The sequence below is a fragment of the Scatophagus argus genome, chromosome 5, assembly GCF_020382885.2.
Source record: "Scatophagus argus isolate fScaArg1 chromosome 5, fScaArg1.pri, whole genome shotgun sequence".
Taxonomy (NCBI): Eukaryota; Metazoa; Chordata; class Actinopteri; family Scatophagidae; genus Scatophagus; species Scatophagus argus.
In genome coordinates this window covers 22,222,506-22,238,795 of record NC_058497.1, presented here as the reverse complement: position 1 = coordinate 22,238,795, position 16,290 = coordinate 22,222,506, and the positions used below count along the sequence as shown (strand labels likewise).

Sequence of the window (16,290 nt, the reverse complement as noted above, 5' to 3'; positions counted from 1 at the left end):
CAGGTGGTTTGTATTCAGCACATACTGTTACAGGTGCAGAGAGGGTCAAAGCAAAATTAAGATGTTCAGTACATTGGTGATCTTATTTTTTACTGCAATTTTGCAAAAAGAAAAGATTCTCTCTGAATATTTCCACATGTCTTCTGAAAGTGAACCAGCACTTTCCTCATATGCAGTGCTGTAACTTTGGTGTTTCTTAACTGTGCTCATCTTAGGATGTGTGTACACTAAAGCTTTCTGGTTGTATATAGTAAGCACTCTGTATCAGGGATCCGACCCAGCAGGCTCCTCTGCATACACAACAGTTATCTAATCAGCCTGACCTCTCATTCCCAGCAGGCTTCAGGGTGAGAAACCGCAGACACCACGCTGCTTGTCATCATATACATTCTGTTCTGCGTTGCTCCAGTAATTTCAGATGGGAGCGTACATCTAATAAAATTATTGGATGCATGCTCTGATTCTGATTCTGCATGGATACAAAGAAAATATATTTTTTTTAAAAAACTACAAAGCAGTTCACAAGCACCTTAATTTTTATGTATCTACTGGAATCCTCCAAGGTCACACAAAATGAAAGCAATGTTTTGACTTGAGTAACTGTCTACATCAGGGTAAGCACAGTCAGTGCCATCCTCCATGTCTTAGTGGAGACAAAAACAAGTCTGGATTCAGCCTTGATCCTTTAGCTTTATGTTCCTGTTCCCCTGTTGTACATCCACAGCATGTTCTCTCAAATGAACCTCTTAATGACTGCTTTGAAGTTTTGTCAGTCCCAGCTGACTGGAGATCCTCCGGTGTGTTGAGAACTCGTGTCAGGAGTCATTTCTGCTGGGGCATTAACAGTGACCTCACAATGAGTGCCCTTTTGAGGGAAGATGAGATCATGAATGGAGTGAGATCGGGCTGAGGTCCTCATCTGTTAGATTCTACTCCACAGCTCTGCATCATATGACAAGGGAGGTGCCTGTCGCACTGAAGGGATGCGTGGGGAGGGGGAAGGGGGTCCCTGCGGAGGATAATCAACCGTGTTTGCTGCGTGACTCACAGGATATATTTCTGAGGAAATGGCCATCATTACCCTGATATGGCCAGGGCCCATTTAAATATCTACACCTTTTCCCACACTTACACCATAAACACATTCTACATCTCTGGCATTTAGAGTCCCACCTTGGTTTTGGTGGGATAATTACTGCTCTATAAAAAGTTTGTCACCTTCTAGGGGGGCCGAGTACTTGCTTACGAGATAGCTTTCCTAACTATGAACAAGAGGGCAATAAAACACACATTGCTGGAGAAATGAACATTGTGTTAGGTAATCATTTGTCAGGATGTGGTCTGACAATTAGAGAAATCTTGTTTGTGCTGGCACAACAGCCTCACTCACTCTAAAAATAAGAGGCAGCACTGAACTAATAACCAGCAGTGGAAAGGGTTCAGTGTCTGCAAAGAGGGAGGTAGGCCAAATAGCTGCACCAACCAGTCACATGTAATCCCCCTTAACTCCCTGTCACTTCGGACCATAAACAGACCTTATCAAACCCTGGGGGAGTTATTTGACAAGATCAGCTCTTGGTTGCATAACATCTCAGGAATGAAACAAAAAGTATAAGCAGAATGTTGATGAAACACTCCCTCCATTGGGGTACTGTCATGTCTACAAAAAAACGTATGCAGCACACAAATCTCAAGGCTTGTTGAGAACAGAAACACTCCAACTTTCCTCATAATTATTTTAGCAATGTATCCAGGAAATGAAATTGTGATGTTTCAGCCACATTTATAAAAAAGAGCATGTGCACAATGCCAGTCATTGTTCTTTTCCTCAACCGGATGAGTCTCTACCTTAAGGCAAAACTGTGCCTGTTAGTGCCTGAAAAACAGAGGATGGAACTTGTGTGAATGTGACAAGTTGATTCATGAAAAATGGCTCTCCCGTGACTGAGATACACATTCAGCTTTGAATCAGTAATAAATAAAGGGGACATCTGGTGATTCACTTCTTCACATTGTGTGCGTGTGTGTGTGGGCATGAGGGCATCACATCAAATGTTGAAATATTATGAGTGAAGCGGGAAGCACATCGCAGTTTCACTTTAAGTGAAGCCACAAGTCACAGCACGAAACGCGAAACTTGCAGGAAGAGGGGTTAACAATTCTGACTAAATCCACTCAGTGAATCCAGCTGGGATTTCTCACACACACCCACACACTTATGACAAGTGCTTATGCACATTGTCACACACACACACATGCTATGGCAGATTTGTCGCTGGCACCCTTATACTGTACATACATACTGAGATACAACAATACAAAATACAAAAATACAATACAAAAATCTTCTGCAGAAGATTTGACGTCCAGTTTGGGTGTTTCAGCCTGACTGCACATGGCATTACAGTCTGTCAGAGAGAAAAAATGTTATGATTAGGTGTGTTCTGCTTGATGGGACAGGTTGGGTTTTCCTTAGCTGGAAGTCCTTCCCCTGGAGACTCCTGGGGATTTAAACCATGTCTGACCAACCAATGTGAACACATTAATCCTCTCCTGTAGCTGCAGCTTCTAACCAGAGAGGACGGCCCACTGGTGCGACCGACGGTCTCATGACAGGCAGGAAAGGTCAAACTATCACAACAGCCACCAACGAAAATTCAGCAAAATTTAATTTCAGAAAACGTAATGTGTTTGTGCAACAAACTGCTGCACAGAACATCACATTGATACATTCAAGTGTTTGTAGTTTGTATTTGTTCTCTAATTGTCAGTATCCAGTTCAGATAAGTTTGTTACTAAAACTTTTTTGAAGCAGAAATTAACAAATTAATGAAAAAAAATGGCTTAATGTATCACATTAACAGATAATTAATGGAGCACCAATTTAGAGGGGCACATTGTCACATTTTTAACAGCTGCTACCTTTTTATTACCTGCTGACTTTTACTGTCAAGCAATGCTGAATGCTTATCTGCCTGTTTGCTGGACGTCGCTGTAAGAGGGGAAGTGTTACTGAGCTGTATGTTAACTGAAGAGCTTGTACTGAAGGCTGGAATCCACCTATCAGTTTTCCACAGCGGCTCCATTGAGCACATTGCAGGATTAGTGATACCAGGGCCCCGCTAATACTACAGCACAGACTCATAAACAAATGCCCATAGCACACTCCACAGCACAGCCACACATAAAAGCTGATTCTTACAGGTCAGCCTTGAGGTCAGCGTGTTCCCCACGAGGAATTTTCACAGAGCCTCTCAGACCACACAATACTTTCCCTCTCTTCCTCAGAAGAATTCAGTCTCCTTTAGCCACAGAAATGCCGTGTTTATCGAGTAAGCTGATGTCCTCATCTTGACCAACCTACTCTGTAAGCCACAACTCTGTGGCACAACTCTGAGTAAGATTGGATTATATTTATTGTTTACTCTGTGAGCTCCTGTTTTTAAGCAGGGAATCGACTTCCTCCCAAAGAATAGTCCAAGTTCCTGGTCAGACTTAAAGATGGCATGCTTAAAATACGACCTCCACATCCTTTTGAACCGAGCTCCTGGAGAGACACCTGATTTACTGACACTGTGGCTTTAGAGTGAGGAGGACACTGTTTATTGATACCACAGAGGTTATCTGTCAGAGAGAGAAAAAAATGTTATTATTAGGTGTGTTCTGCTTAGCCTCCACGTAACATCGACAGATAAAATAATTCCACTGGATACTGTTGCACCGTCAAGCAAGAGAGGCACAATAATCCACACTGGAGCTCAGTAGGCAATAATATTTTAAAATATACGGTATGTGACTTAGTAAATGAGCCACTGCAGGAATCATCTCAACACTTTTTAAACGCGCACACATCTAGCTTGCTAACATAGAACAGTCTGCTCTTTGATCTTCACCGTGTGAAATGTTTCCAGTGATGCAAACAGTGTTGTGTACTCAGAAAGACCAAGTGACAAGAGTGATAAAGAGATCAACCATTAACCTGTCATTGATCATCTCGTCTAGTTTGAACTTGTGCAGTGCAGACGCACTGTTTTAGATTAATAGGATATAAATACAGAGACACAAGACTGAATGATTTCCTTCACACTAGACCCTGGACCAATGTGGTCTCCTTCTATTTGCACTTAAATTCCTCTGTGTCAAACTCAGCACAAACACACGCCTGCGGCCCTCCTCACTGCAGCTGTGTTTAATGCAGGAGTTTCCCTACATCAATTTTGTGCAGCCAGTGCCACAAATGAAATAAATTTTACAACCACAATACAGTTTGTATTGGAAAATATAGCTTTTTGCAGGAGGTAAACAGAGATTAGATGGTGACAAGATGTGTTTACAGGAAAAAGCAAAGCAGCACCATGACATTCATGACTACATCTGAGTGTAGATCAGAGAAGTGATATGCACGCTACAGCTCAAATTCGATGTAAGCTACAAGGGGGAAAGCTATGAAATATTCTGTCAATAGTCTGTCTGGTATTGATCTATTATTGGCTTAAAGGAAGGATGATAAAAGGACAAGGCAGCAGAGCCTGTGACCCTTCCTAAATGTGGACCAGGTCATCAGGCATCAGGCATGTGAGCCACAAACAATGGCAGCGTTTAAAACTGCAAATGGTCCAAGAACCTGTGCAGAGCCGACGCTGTCTTACTTCACATAAGCCCGGATCCAAATTTAACTGTTCCTGACCTTTTTACTTTGAGTGGCTGATGAATTGTGAAGCTCCACGACAAGCCACGCTTGGCCACGCCAGTCTCTATTGTCTGATACCCAGCAACAAAACACTAGCAGGAGACAATGGAGGGTCACCGCAGAGGGCCTGAAATAATCATAACAATGACAGCTCCCGTATTTATAGTTGCAAAGAGACTCCCGACTGCAGCGCCTAAGTGCTTTGTTATTAACAGGAAGAGCTGCTCCCAGTGAAGAATAAACAGCACTTCTCCTTACTGAGTGAGTCATGGTAGCAGGTTTCATTATTTCCGTCACTGTGTGGTTGATACCAGCGAGGGTACAAATGTCTTAAACCTCAAATGCAGCCCACAAACCCATGCAGCTGAACATGTAGGTCTAAGTATCAGTAGCCAGACGGAGATCAATGGGTCATCTCACATCTGCAGAGCTCTTCCTGTGTGAAGCTAAGGTCACTCAGAAAGCAGGCCACAAAAACAGGCAGTGTGACAGGCAGACAAAAGAGGAGCTCAGATTGTTGCAGATAACAGGCGTCAATGTTTCATCAAGGGTGATGACACAAACTGAGGGTCGAGGCGTGCAGACAATCTCCCAAAAAGGGCTAAATGAAAGGTCTTTTGCAGTATCATTTGATAAGAGGGGAAGTTACTTGATGGTTTGCTATCAGGTCAACAGGATGAGCAGGAAGAAAATCAATGAAGCACTTCAGATTAAACATCTGAGCAGTGCCTAGAGGTGCAAGCTCACCGTAACTCTGAGCAGAGGCTGCAATTACAGGAAGTCGTGTGCTTTAAAATCAGTATGACTTCGATGTAAGACGGAGAGCGCGAGTGGAAACGCTACCCGTGCCCCAGTTCTGCTGATTTCTCTTTTCAGCTTACACGTGAGGCTCAACACGAAAGTGTTGTGGTTTCACTTGCACTTGCACAGAGGTTGCATGGGTAGTGTAACCCTAGAGTGGCACGCTTCACTTTTCAATGTCCTTTAAATCATCACACTGATTCAAAATAAATTTCAACTCTGACCAGACTGTCTGTGAGGCGGTGCTGCGCAGAGGAGCCACTCATTCAAAGAGAAATGTCTTTTTTGACCCATTTAAAGCTTAATGAGATACAACAGACACAACTTCACATCCTTCCTGCAAGAGGAAGCCCCTGTTCAACTGCTCGTTTGGCTCTACAGTTTCAGAAAGTTCATAAAATCGGATTGGATCAGCCAGGTCTTGCGCTCTTAATCCCACAGTCACAGAGGTGGACAAAATAACAGGAACAGCAGGGCAATTTCACCCTAATCATTTGCAGTAAATCCTCTAGTTTATCCTTCAGTCTCTGTTTTATTTCTTTAGTATTTGTTGAGACTTGGTCAGAAAGGCTAATTTCTGAGATTTTACAGTTTTGGTTTTTTTTTTGTTATCAAACTGAAATATAGTGTGGGATTAAGTTTTTTGAACAAATTTTGTATAGATTTATCATGTCTTGTGATGATTGCTTGTATTATTTGAATGGTTTCCTAATAAAGGAAAAGAATATACATATACAAACAAATACAAAGCAAACAAACAACCAAGCACATCCGTGACTGTTTCCTATACTGCTATATTAATGTCTCTGAGAAATTTAGAATGATTAGAATGTGATTAGTGTGAAAAAGCAAATGAAAAAAAGCATACAAAAAAGTATAAAGTATACTGCATACGTCATATTGTATGATGTTTTGTTATTTTTACCGTCCCTAAACATCAGTTCTGTATGTTGGCTGTGCCTACTTCCACATGGTTATTCATCCAGTCTTTTAAAGATAACAAGATAAGATAAGATAATAAGATTGCATTTAGACCAGACTCTTTGGAGCCTACTACCTGGAATTAACGCTGGGTTTAAGTCACATTGGTGCCAGTAGTTTGGGGCACACAAACATGCTTTAACCATTTAAAAACAATTAAATAGGACAAATTGCTCACAGTATCAGTTTAAAGTTTCCCGATGTAGATGAATGATAAATATCAGATCAAAGAATATTACTTATTAAGTATTGAGGTTTGCTAAAATGTCTACAGCCCTTTATATCCAGTCCTCATTAAACCAGTCCAGCATCTCAGATTCCTCAGTTTACATAAGCTGTGTAGTTCATCACGGACCCTGATGGGAGACCACGCTATCTGCAGGACACACAGCATGGTGGTGTTGTAGCTCAGCTATGCTTCACTACTTTATCTGAGTCTGTGTTAAACATGGGCATCTCTGGAGGTACGAGGGGAAATATGGCAAGAATAATAATAAAAAAAAGCAGGGGGCTGGAGTGTGAGGGGGATTCAGTGTGCCTTCGAGATAAGGGGCGAGCTGCAGCCTGGGGCTTCCTCAATAAAACACGTTAAGGACAGATATCTGGCAAAAGACTCTCATACAGCCAAGGACCTCCAGTCAGCCAATGGGAGGAACTTTGGCAGCAGGATAATCCATCCCTGGTGTGGCTGTTGGTGAATCAGCATCATTATGGTTTTGTTGACTCAAGGGTCTGTAGTATCTATATCCTGTTGAGCCCAAACTGCCATGGGCGAGGCTCAACTTTTGTTTTTCTGTTGCCACACATGCGGTTGGGCGATTCTCTTCTTTTATCCTACAGAGTCGAGCTTTTAATTTGGTGAAACAAAGAAAGTAACAGGCTGTACTTGTTCTCTCATATTAAACGTCTTATATTAAATATCTTCATGCTCCTCAGGGTGCCGAGATCTGACTAAATCTCATTATTCATATCAAAAAGATTTCAACAGAGGTGTACTTAAATCCGAGCCAGAGGCTTTTCCTCACGTCTGCTCACGGCCAAAGGTTAGCAACAATCATTTCAACTCCACCTAGTGGCTAACGGTTAACATTTACTGCAGCAGAAAGCCAGCATTGTGTCTCCTCTGTTGTGGTCACAGCAAATTAGAAATAACACAACAGCTAAAAGGTCCACATGTATGGTTTGTTAGTTTCTTGTCCAGTGAATAAAAGACCGAGACGCCGATGACCGAACATGTTTAGTCTACTTTTGATATTGCAGAGGAAATCGAGATCAAAAGGAATGGGCGGGCTCAAAATGGTGTGACCCCACGGAGACCCAGCTGCTCCGAGTCTAATATTTCCTGCTTCCCCGACAAGCCAAACAGAAGCTTCCAGACGGCTTCAATCTACTGGGAATGTTATCACTGGTAACCCGAACAGCACACAGCAGATGTTCAAATCAAATGAGAGGCAGAGCACACAAACACATCTCCAAAGTCTCTACGTTAAAAAAAAGATTTTATGACAACAAGTTGAATGACATTTAATTCAAATTTCATAGCCTTCAATCAAACGTTTGCAAAAAACTTAAAACACATAATACATAAAACTTCAGCTCAGCTTAACTGGGCTTTTGTAAACTTGTACAAAACCTGCTGTAAAAACAGGTCTTCATTTTTAAGAACAATAGCTGAACAATAGCTCTTAGATGTATGAAGTGGCACACTTTGGGCATATGCAAGCAGTTAGTGTTTTTAATGGTGACAGTCTTGTGATTATGTAGGCTCAGAAAGAATGAGGCTTTAGTGATCCAGAAATATTTTCTCAACTTCATCCATCCAGTGGCACGGAGATTCATCCTCAAAGTCTCTGCAAAGTGAGGGCAAACAGTCATGCAAACATTCAACAAATATCCAACAACACTCTCTTTAAACAGTTCTAATGTGTGAAAAATGCCAGGTCACTTTTGTTTATTTATTATTTATTTTACGGTTCACATTCTTTGATTTGGAAGCTCACAGAAGAGAGTCACAAAGCAGTATTATGTAATTACTATTTTTATTTTCAACACACTTTTCTCGTAATTAAAAAACATGACAAAAAATTGACCCATGAGTAACAAATCATCCGTGCAACACATTAGCCCTTAGCATTCTGACAAGACTGCTACACCGTGTGAAAGCAGCGCAATATGCTCATCCTCGGATTAATATGTCAGGGTTACTTACGTGTCCTCATCATCAGAGCGAGGCTGAAGCCGGTCCTCATCTACGGCCACTTCCTGCTCAGGGCCATCGGTGTCATCGCCCTGCAGCTGGGAGAGGGGTCCCACCAGAGGGTCATCACCTAAAAACACAGACCACGACACCACAGAGGCTCATCTTTATCATCTGCTACAGTAAAATGCCTCTTATGGCTGGGTTAACTGTGTGCTAGAGAAAAGCCACTTGTGTTAAAATAACATTCAGATACCAACCGACCTGCTTTGTTTATTAAAAAAGTGCTGGAGGCTCTGCTCAGCCGGGCCTTCTCCAACAGACTCAGAAGCCTCTCAGGAGGATCCTTGTCCCATTGTCTCCTCCGCCTGCTGTCCTCAGGTTCCTCTGACATGCCGGGAAAAACAGGAACACAACTGATGCTTTATGTTCTCCAGACTTAAATTTGTACAGTCGAGGAGGTGAAAATGCTGCTACTGCTATCTTATCTCCATGAATCGTACCTGTGAGGGTCCGGCCGGTGGACGCCGTGCTGGCAGATGAGACGAGGCTGGCGTTAGCCAACGCCTGCATCACTGTGTCTGATGGCTCAGCGGCCCACTGCTTTCGAGGACTCAGCTTTCCGCTTTCACGGTGGGCTTCGGGTAACTCCACACCTGAGATAAAATGTCAGCTATTTTTATAAGATTATAATTTTCTCTTCTTTTTATTTTGTTATTTATTATTTAATTCTTGCTTTCAAGAAGGTTCTGATTAGAAGTAACATTTTTATTGTGTACACAGTGCATGCACAAACACAGCAGTGTAGCACACATATATGTTCCTGTCAGTCTTCACCAAATGGTCAGTTCTCCCAGAATCGCTGCAGTTGTTGTTTTTCACGACTACACGGTCAGCTTTGACTTGGACTCTACCTTCAAACGTTGACGTTTTTATCAAACTCTTCTCTCCAAGATGATGAGCCACCTTCGTTCCTTCTTCTCTGTTCCATCGACCCGTACGCCTCCCCTCTTCCTGCGTCTCTATCGCCTGTAAAAGATTCAAAGCAGTGCGGTAAATCAAACACATAACACGAGCTCTGTGGCCATCTGAACTAACAGCAGCTTGTCAAAGGTCAGATTCCACATAGCGTCACCGCAGCTGGGAAAGTTGTCTTAGAGTTTAAGTTCTCATTTCGACACCATGTCGTGACAGTGTGCTGTTATGATGGATGGACAGCCATAAAATGACTTCCGGGTTCGACTGCTTGAGCGTCTGTCCACATGCAATAAGCTCAGCCATGGCGGACTGTGCTTTCAAGTGCACAGGTGGTGCTTTTACCTGGGAGGGCAGATGTGCACGCAGGAGTCTGGAAACCCGGTGCGAGGTCAGGATGGTGTGCAGGGACGGCCTGTCTTTTGGGTTTGTCTTGAACATCTGCTTGATTAAATACTGCAGCTCGTAGGGCAGGTGACTGGGGAGGGGAGGGTACGCACCCCGACACACCTTGAGAATCAGACTCTTCCAGCTGGATGCCTGGAACTGGACACAACAGTGAAGTGTGAGGCTCGCCAGGTGGATGAAGCACACCACAACACCTGAACCACAGAAAATACACAGCAGATGATCTACCACAGCTGAGGACACTGGGCCTCCATCATTCCACAATAACGCTTTGCAGTGTCTCAATTTTATATAATGATTCATTGAGAATATGTGGAGAGAGGCCCAAATACAACTGGAAGTGGAGTGGAAGGAGGGTGAATACCGGGTGTCGCAAGGTGCAGAGCTCGTACAGAACACAGCCCAGAGACCACACATCACTGCAGAACACATAAACATAAGAGACGGTTATTCATTCGCACCAGACACTCGTCATGTACTGGCACAGTCGACTAACCCACGCACGAGTTACATAATGGCTGCTGAGCTGAGAACTCAGCAGAGAACACAGACTGTTTTGAAAGCTCTTCATTGTTGGTACATTTATTGACACATCCAAGCCTGTGTAATGAAAAGCACTGTGTTCACATCAAGCCTGGGAAACTCTGAACAAACATGGAAGCGCAGGAAAGTATTTAAGAAGTGCATGTGTTGTGTGTTTGGCCGATGACAGTCAAATCTCAGATATTAGAGCTGCTTCCTTCCCTTGATTGCGACGGCGTTTGAAATTGGCGCCTGTGGCTACAGTTTTCATTTGGTTTTGTGCCATATGATAATTTATAATGCAGCAACCAGTTCAACAGAGTAACACACCTCTTATTGTTGTATGGCTTGCTGTCCCAGATTTCTGGAGCCACATAATAGGGCGTCCCAACATACGCGCAAGCGTAGGCCTTTGAGCTGCAACACAAGTCAAAATGCAACAGCAGCAAAATCAAACACAGAGCATTTATTTAATAATACACTAAAAACTGCTGCCTTTTTCATCCTGTACCTGTTCAGAATACACGCTGAGCCAAAGTCCCCGAGCTTGATTGTCCCATTTCCTGTCAGGAAAATGTTCTGTGTAAGGAAATGAAGGAGGAGTGATGACTTAACATGTAGCCAAAAATAAGAACAGCCAACCATGGCAAATCATGTCAAGGAAATTCAATCGAATGCAACTGGACTTAGTTATTTGTCTTTGAAGAAGTTCAGTTCATGGACTGATGAAGCCTCTTGGATGAGAGGTGAAACGTCTTCAAAGACAAATAACTAAGTCCAGTTGCATTCGATTGAATTTCTTTGAGATAACTATGACCTGGATGAATGAGAATATTCACAGGCTTCAACCGTGGCAAAATTATGCATTAATGGCAGAAAATGTTGCGATGTGATCTCGATCAGCAGTTTCATCACAGTTCATTTCACTCCGCAGTGCTCACACTGATGGGCTTCCGTCAACATGTGCTCTACCGAGAAATTAATGACTTCTTGTTCTGATTCGAAGAGTAAACATCAAGAAAATCTTATCTTCATCATGAGTTCATAAAGTCTGGTCTATGCATGACATTCAAGTAAAATCTGTTAACCCGTATAGCAATTATAAACCATAATCTATAGAGACTACTGTACCTTGGACTTCAAATCTCTGTGCAAAACCCGTTTATCATGGATATGCTGTGTGGCAGCACACATTTGAGCAAACCATCTCAAGATCTGTGGGGGAATAAAGAAAAAAAATTGGTAAAACAAAACTGAAAAGAAAGTAAAGTAAAATAAAATCTGTGAGAATAGCTGCAGGTAGTCGAGGCCTACATCATCAACACAGAACTGTGCAGTTTTCTGTCTCCGCATCCTCTGGAGCAGGTCTCCTCCACTGCAGTACTCCATAACAATACACAGGAGGTCATCAGCTGAACAAACACAATCATATTGCCTATTCTGCAATCCAAACAGTAATAACTGGATGTCACAGGAATCCAAAATGTCTTGTAATAAGTTTTAAAGGAGGTGTCAGGTGTGTGAATACCTTCGAATGCTTCCCTGAATTTCACAATATTAGGATGTTTCATTGTGGACAGCAGGACGGCTTCTCTCCTCGAATTTTCCAATTTGGACTGATTCTATAAAAATGCAAATACACACACGAGTATGAATGCATTCTCTGTTTTGCAAAACAAACAACCCCCACGTCTCTGTGCAGGCACAAATGCGGTGGGTTATCAGCACAGAGCAAATAACATTTCCATATCCGAGCCCATGCTCAATAACACGGCAATCTGAATTCACACACAGTGCAGCTGAGCAGTTTACAGAGTGGTGGTGGTATATTATTGGTTTATTACCAAAATTACTTGCAGCATTGGGATGATCTTGTCCAAGCCCATTTGTTCCCACCGCTCAGGTGTTTATAAAACCCACAGTTTATTCAGCACATCACTGTATTTGTTTGTTACCTTTGGCAGCTGGATTTCCTTGACCACATACTTCTCCTGGCTGCTTTTGCAGCGGACCAACAAAGCTCGACCGAAAGACCCTTCGCCGATGACTTTCTGGAGGGAGTATTTGTCCATAGAGCTCCTCTGACAACCACAAAGAGACTCACAGGTGATCTAATTAAGAAGATTAGCCTGTTTTATTCTCCAGTGCTCACACAATGAGACATGTACAACGCGTATGAAAAGACAAATAGACAGAAAAGATTTAGTGTGGACTCGTGCTGCTTGTTTGGATGCCTACTTCCGTATTATTGTGTGACGTAGCCACACATGTGGTGTGCACTGTAGCCGCTAGGTGGCGGTACAGCATTTTATTATCCAAGATTGGGATCTGGAAGTTTTCAAAATGACATTAAAAATGTTACGATCATCGGCCCTGAAAGTCGTTTCATATTGGACTATCACGTTTTTCCTGTGCTCATATATTTTCAACGTTCCTCTTCAGGCATATGTTTTTTAACTCACGATGTTCTTTTTCCTCCATGTTTGCCTTTGCGCCTTCGACAAAACTTCAAATTTACGTTATAAATGTGGAAGTTTTGAGTAACTATAACTGGGGACAAGTTCTCCATCCAAGACCGCCTACAGTAGTAGTCTAGAGATTGGTCAAAACGACCAGCACGGCGAGACTTTCTAAAAACAGCCGCGCAAACTGAAAGTTATTTACGTGAGGCATATAATGTGCAGCGTATATAAGAAGCTAAACGTCCGTATCTGCCTGCAGGGTAAAGTCATGGTGTCAATGTTAAAACGCTGGGCATGATAATAACAAAGCAGTGGCACAAGTCTGGATATTTTATTTCGTACTTCTGCAAGAGTAATAAAAATCACAAGATAAGAAAATTAAAAATGTTTACTTGTATTGTATCATAGAAGTTATTTAGAAAAACTACGGGGTGCTTTTCCAAGAGCCCGGATAGCTCAGTCGGTAGAGCATCAGACTTTTAATCTGAGGGTCCAGGGTTCAAGTCCCTGTTCGGGCGAATGAACTTTTAAGCTTGTTCAGGCGGTGTTTCTGCAGGGACAAAGATGCTGTGTTTACGTCTCATAACCCCTGAACTATAAATTAAGCCTTTCTTTGCTGATTAGACATTAAAGCGTAAAGTTTATGAAGTGACATTCATGTTTTTCGTCTGCCATAAATTCTGTTTTTTGTGCTCTGTATTCGACTCTTCGACTAACCTGTTCAGAAAATAACATAACATAACACTGATTATGAACATTATATATAATAAAAACATAATTGAAAACAAAAATTTAGCAGCTCTGTGCGGTTTCCCTGTTCTGTCCCCTCGTCTAAGACACTCCCAGACTGGATGAAGTGTTGATCTGTCTGCCGGCTGAAGTCGACTGAGGCAAAGGTTAAATGCTGGCGTACAAGTAATACAATAAGTACAAGTAACGGGCCTGCAGATAAAATCTTTCATTTCACGATGAGAAAACGTAGAAAAACAAAAGTTAAGGGCGTCACGTGACTCGTCCCTATGGTGTCATGTAGCAAGAGCCCGGATAGCTCAGTCGGTAGAGCATCAGACTTTTAATCTGAGGGTCCAGGGTTCAAGTCCCTGTTCGGGCGGCTGAAGTTTTAAACAGTTGGCGAGCAAGCGGCCTGTGGATAAAGCTGAAAAGGTTTGATGGAGAAAGAAACCAAAAGACTTGCAGGTATATTAAATATTTCGTGATCCTTAAACAGCTCATCAATTTGCAAGCCATACTTTAGCTTTAAATCAATGTGTAAAATGTTTCTTTATTTTGTTCATATTCATTTACTTCTTAACACTTGAAAACAAAACAAAACAAAACAAAACACGATGCTCTAAAATATTAGAACCAGCCACCAAAGCAGACCTGAATCCTTCTGAAGTGATTAAAGCCTCTGCATTCCCAGAAACAGTCAAGACAACACAACCTGGGTGTCCTCTCCAGCATCAACGGCTCTGATCACGTCTTTTGCATACAACCGCTGATCTCCATTCATGCCCATAAGATTTGAAAATCACGTAAGGAGAAAGTTCTGTGCTGACTTCTAAAAGCAATATGCACAAAAAAACCAAGATAGTGCAACAAAAAATACACAAAATACACAGGAAAAATACATCCCAAAAATGTATTTCATGCATTTGCAGACAGGCAGCACAGATGCATAGTGTACATGTTGTGTATTGAAGGATCAGAAACTTGACGACACAGTTGTATGGTCCTGCCCTCAATGTCTTTGGCAGCATAAACCAGGTGCGTCACGGCCAAACGATTGTAAAGCAGGTCCAAATGTGTAACATTTTCCTCATTACCTCCTGTTTTGTGCTTCCCAGTGGGACTCTGGTTGCGCCTGCAAATAGCCTTCCACAGGAGGAAAATAAAGCCAGTAACAAGGTAAATATTGGGCATGCTGCAACACTTTGTCTCCTGGATTATGCCACACAAGCTGTTCAGAGGAATGCAATGGAATTCTTATTTTCTTCTCTCTGAGTTTTAAAAGGATGTCGAGGTGAACTTAGTTTGGGAGGAAGCCCAGTCTGTATCTGTATAAAACCTCAGCTGAGATGCTGATGGCAAAGGAATGATGATTTTATACAGACTGGGTGAGGTATGTCAAGACAACAGTGAGCTCTCCGCTTAAGAATTGTAAAATTAACTGCCAAAATCAAGGTAAATTAGAAAGTGGGCCAAGTACAACCTCCAGCCACAAGTAAAAAAATAAATAAATAAGAGATGGCCATTGTGCAAATGTGTGTTGGTGAGAATGCAAGCTTTTAAGAAAAATATTTCATTTGAGAGTAGATAAGATAAGATAAGACAGGCCTTTGTCGTTCCCACAGGGGGGACATTCTAATATTAATGCAGAGTCATAACTAATGGTGTCAGTCAGACGCGGTGACACGTCTCCTCTAGTTTGAGTTGCTTCAGAAATAACAGCTGAGTGACATGAAGCAACTGTGGGCAATAAAACATTTAAACTGAATGACATTAAGAGCCTCTAGTGTAAAGATTTCTTAATCCTGTTGTCAGGCGCCATGTGGACCCGCTTCATAAACTGGGTCGTTAGACTTATTTAGTGATTTTGGCTTTGTATTAAGCTAGTTTTAAAGATGGCCTCAGTTTTAGGTATTTTAAATTCAAGACTCCCTGTTCTTGAAAGAGACTACAAAAGTAAGCCTTATTCACAGAGCAGCTTGATAACTTTAAAACTCCTGGGGCAAGAAGTTTAGGTCCAAAAAACATCTTGATGACTTGCAGATATCATCTCTAAGAGAAGCTAACATTATATTAAAAGCTGTTAAATGGTCTTATAGGAACCAATGGAAGTCTGAGAAAGTGAAGTCATTCAGAGGTCCATTAAAGCCGAGAAAGATTAAATACTTAGTGGTTAAACATAAAAAAATGAATACATAACTCTGCGAAATACTGTTACTGCACAATCTTGTTGACCAGATGACACATTTGAGTGTATAAGAGTCAGACACAGGAAGTATCAGAAAGGTAGGAAAGAGACAGATCACATATTTGAAGATATTAAAAACCTAAAAGCACAGAAATCGATTTGGAGACTAATTCATCCATCTTTAATGATAATAACTCATTGCTAATTTAAACTTGTTAATTTAAACTCGAGTATCATTTTATGCTCGAATGCAACTGCAGTTTCTTTTAAATGATTTTCTTTAATGTCATCAAATTAGCGAATAAAATGGAGAGGGGAATGAAGAATCACTGAGGCC

At 41.9% G+C, this 16,290-nt stretch overlaps 1 protein-coding gene and 2 non-coding genes across 4 annotated transcripts; 2 read left to right on the top strand and 1 right to left on the bottom strand.

The window, feature by feature from the left end:
* Positions 1-7,952: 7,952 nt before the first annotated feature.
* Positions 7,953-12,839, bottom strand: nek3 (NIMA related kinase 3). Of its 2 annotated transcripts, none has more exons than XM_046389690.1 (13): positions 12,530-12,839; positions 12,103-12,196; positions 11,889-11,986; positions 11,706-11,789; positions 11,086-11,153; positions 10,905-10,991; positions 10,417-10,471; positions 9,990-10,190; positions 9,584-9,698; positions 9,173-9,325; positions 8,934-9,056; positions 8,682-8,799; positions 7,953-8,322 (listed from the first exon to the last, which is right to left on the bottom strand). In XM_046389690.1, the coding sequence occupies exons 1-13, from the start codon at positions 12,644-12,646 to the stop codon at positions 8,256-8,258; spliced, it is 1,380 nt and encodes a 459-aa protein (XP_046245646.1). In that variant the 5' UTR covers positions 12,647-12,839; the 3' UTR covers positions 7,953-8,255. The 2 variants fall into 2 exon arrangements, with proteins under 2 accessions (XP_046245646.1, XP_046245645.1); XM_046389689.1 differs by having other exon boundaries at positions 8,934-9,066; positions 9,174-9,325; positions 12,530-12,838.
* Positions 12,840-13,481: 642 nt separating this feature from the next.
* On the top strand, positions 13,482-13,554 carry trnak-uuu. The gene has a single exon. It is a non-coding gene; the product is annotated as a tRNA-Lys (tRNA).
* A 520-nt stretch (positions 13,555-14,074) lies between these two features.
* Positions 14,075-14,147, top strand: trnak-uuu. The gene has a single exon. It is a non-coding gene; the product is annotated as a tRNA-Lys (tRNA).
* The last annotated feature ends 2,143 nt before the right edge of the window (positions 14,148-16,290 follow it).

Coding starts and splice junctions, on each gene's coding strand:
- nek3 (XM_046389689.1), bottom strand. CDS start 12,646: ATGGACAAATACTCCCTCCAGAAAGTCATCGGCGAAGGGTCTTTCGGT. Junction 10,191..10,416: donor TCTGCACCTTGCGACACCCG/GTATTCACCCTC, acceptor TGTTGTGTCCAG/TTCCAGGCATCCAGCTGGAA. Junction 9,067..9,173: donor CCACCGGCCGGACCCTCACA/GGTACGATTCAT, acceptor CCTGTTTTTCCC/GGCATGTCAGAGGAACCTGA.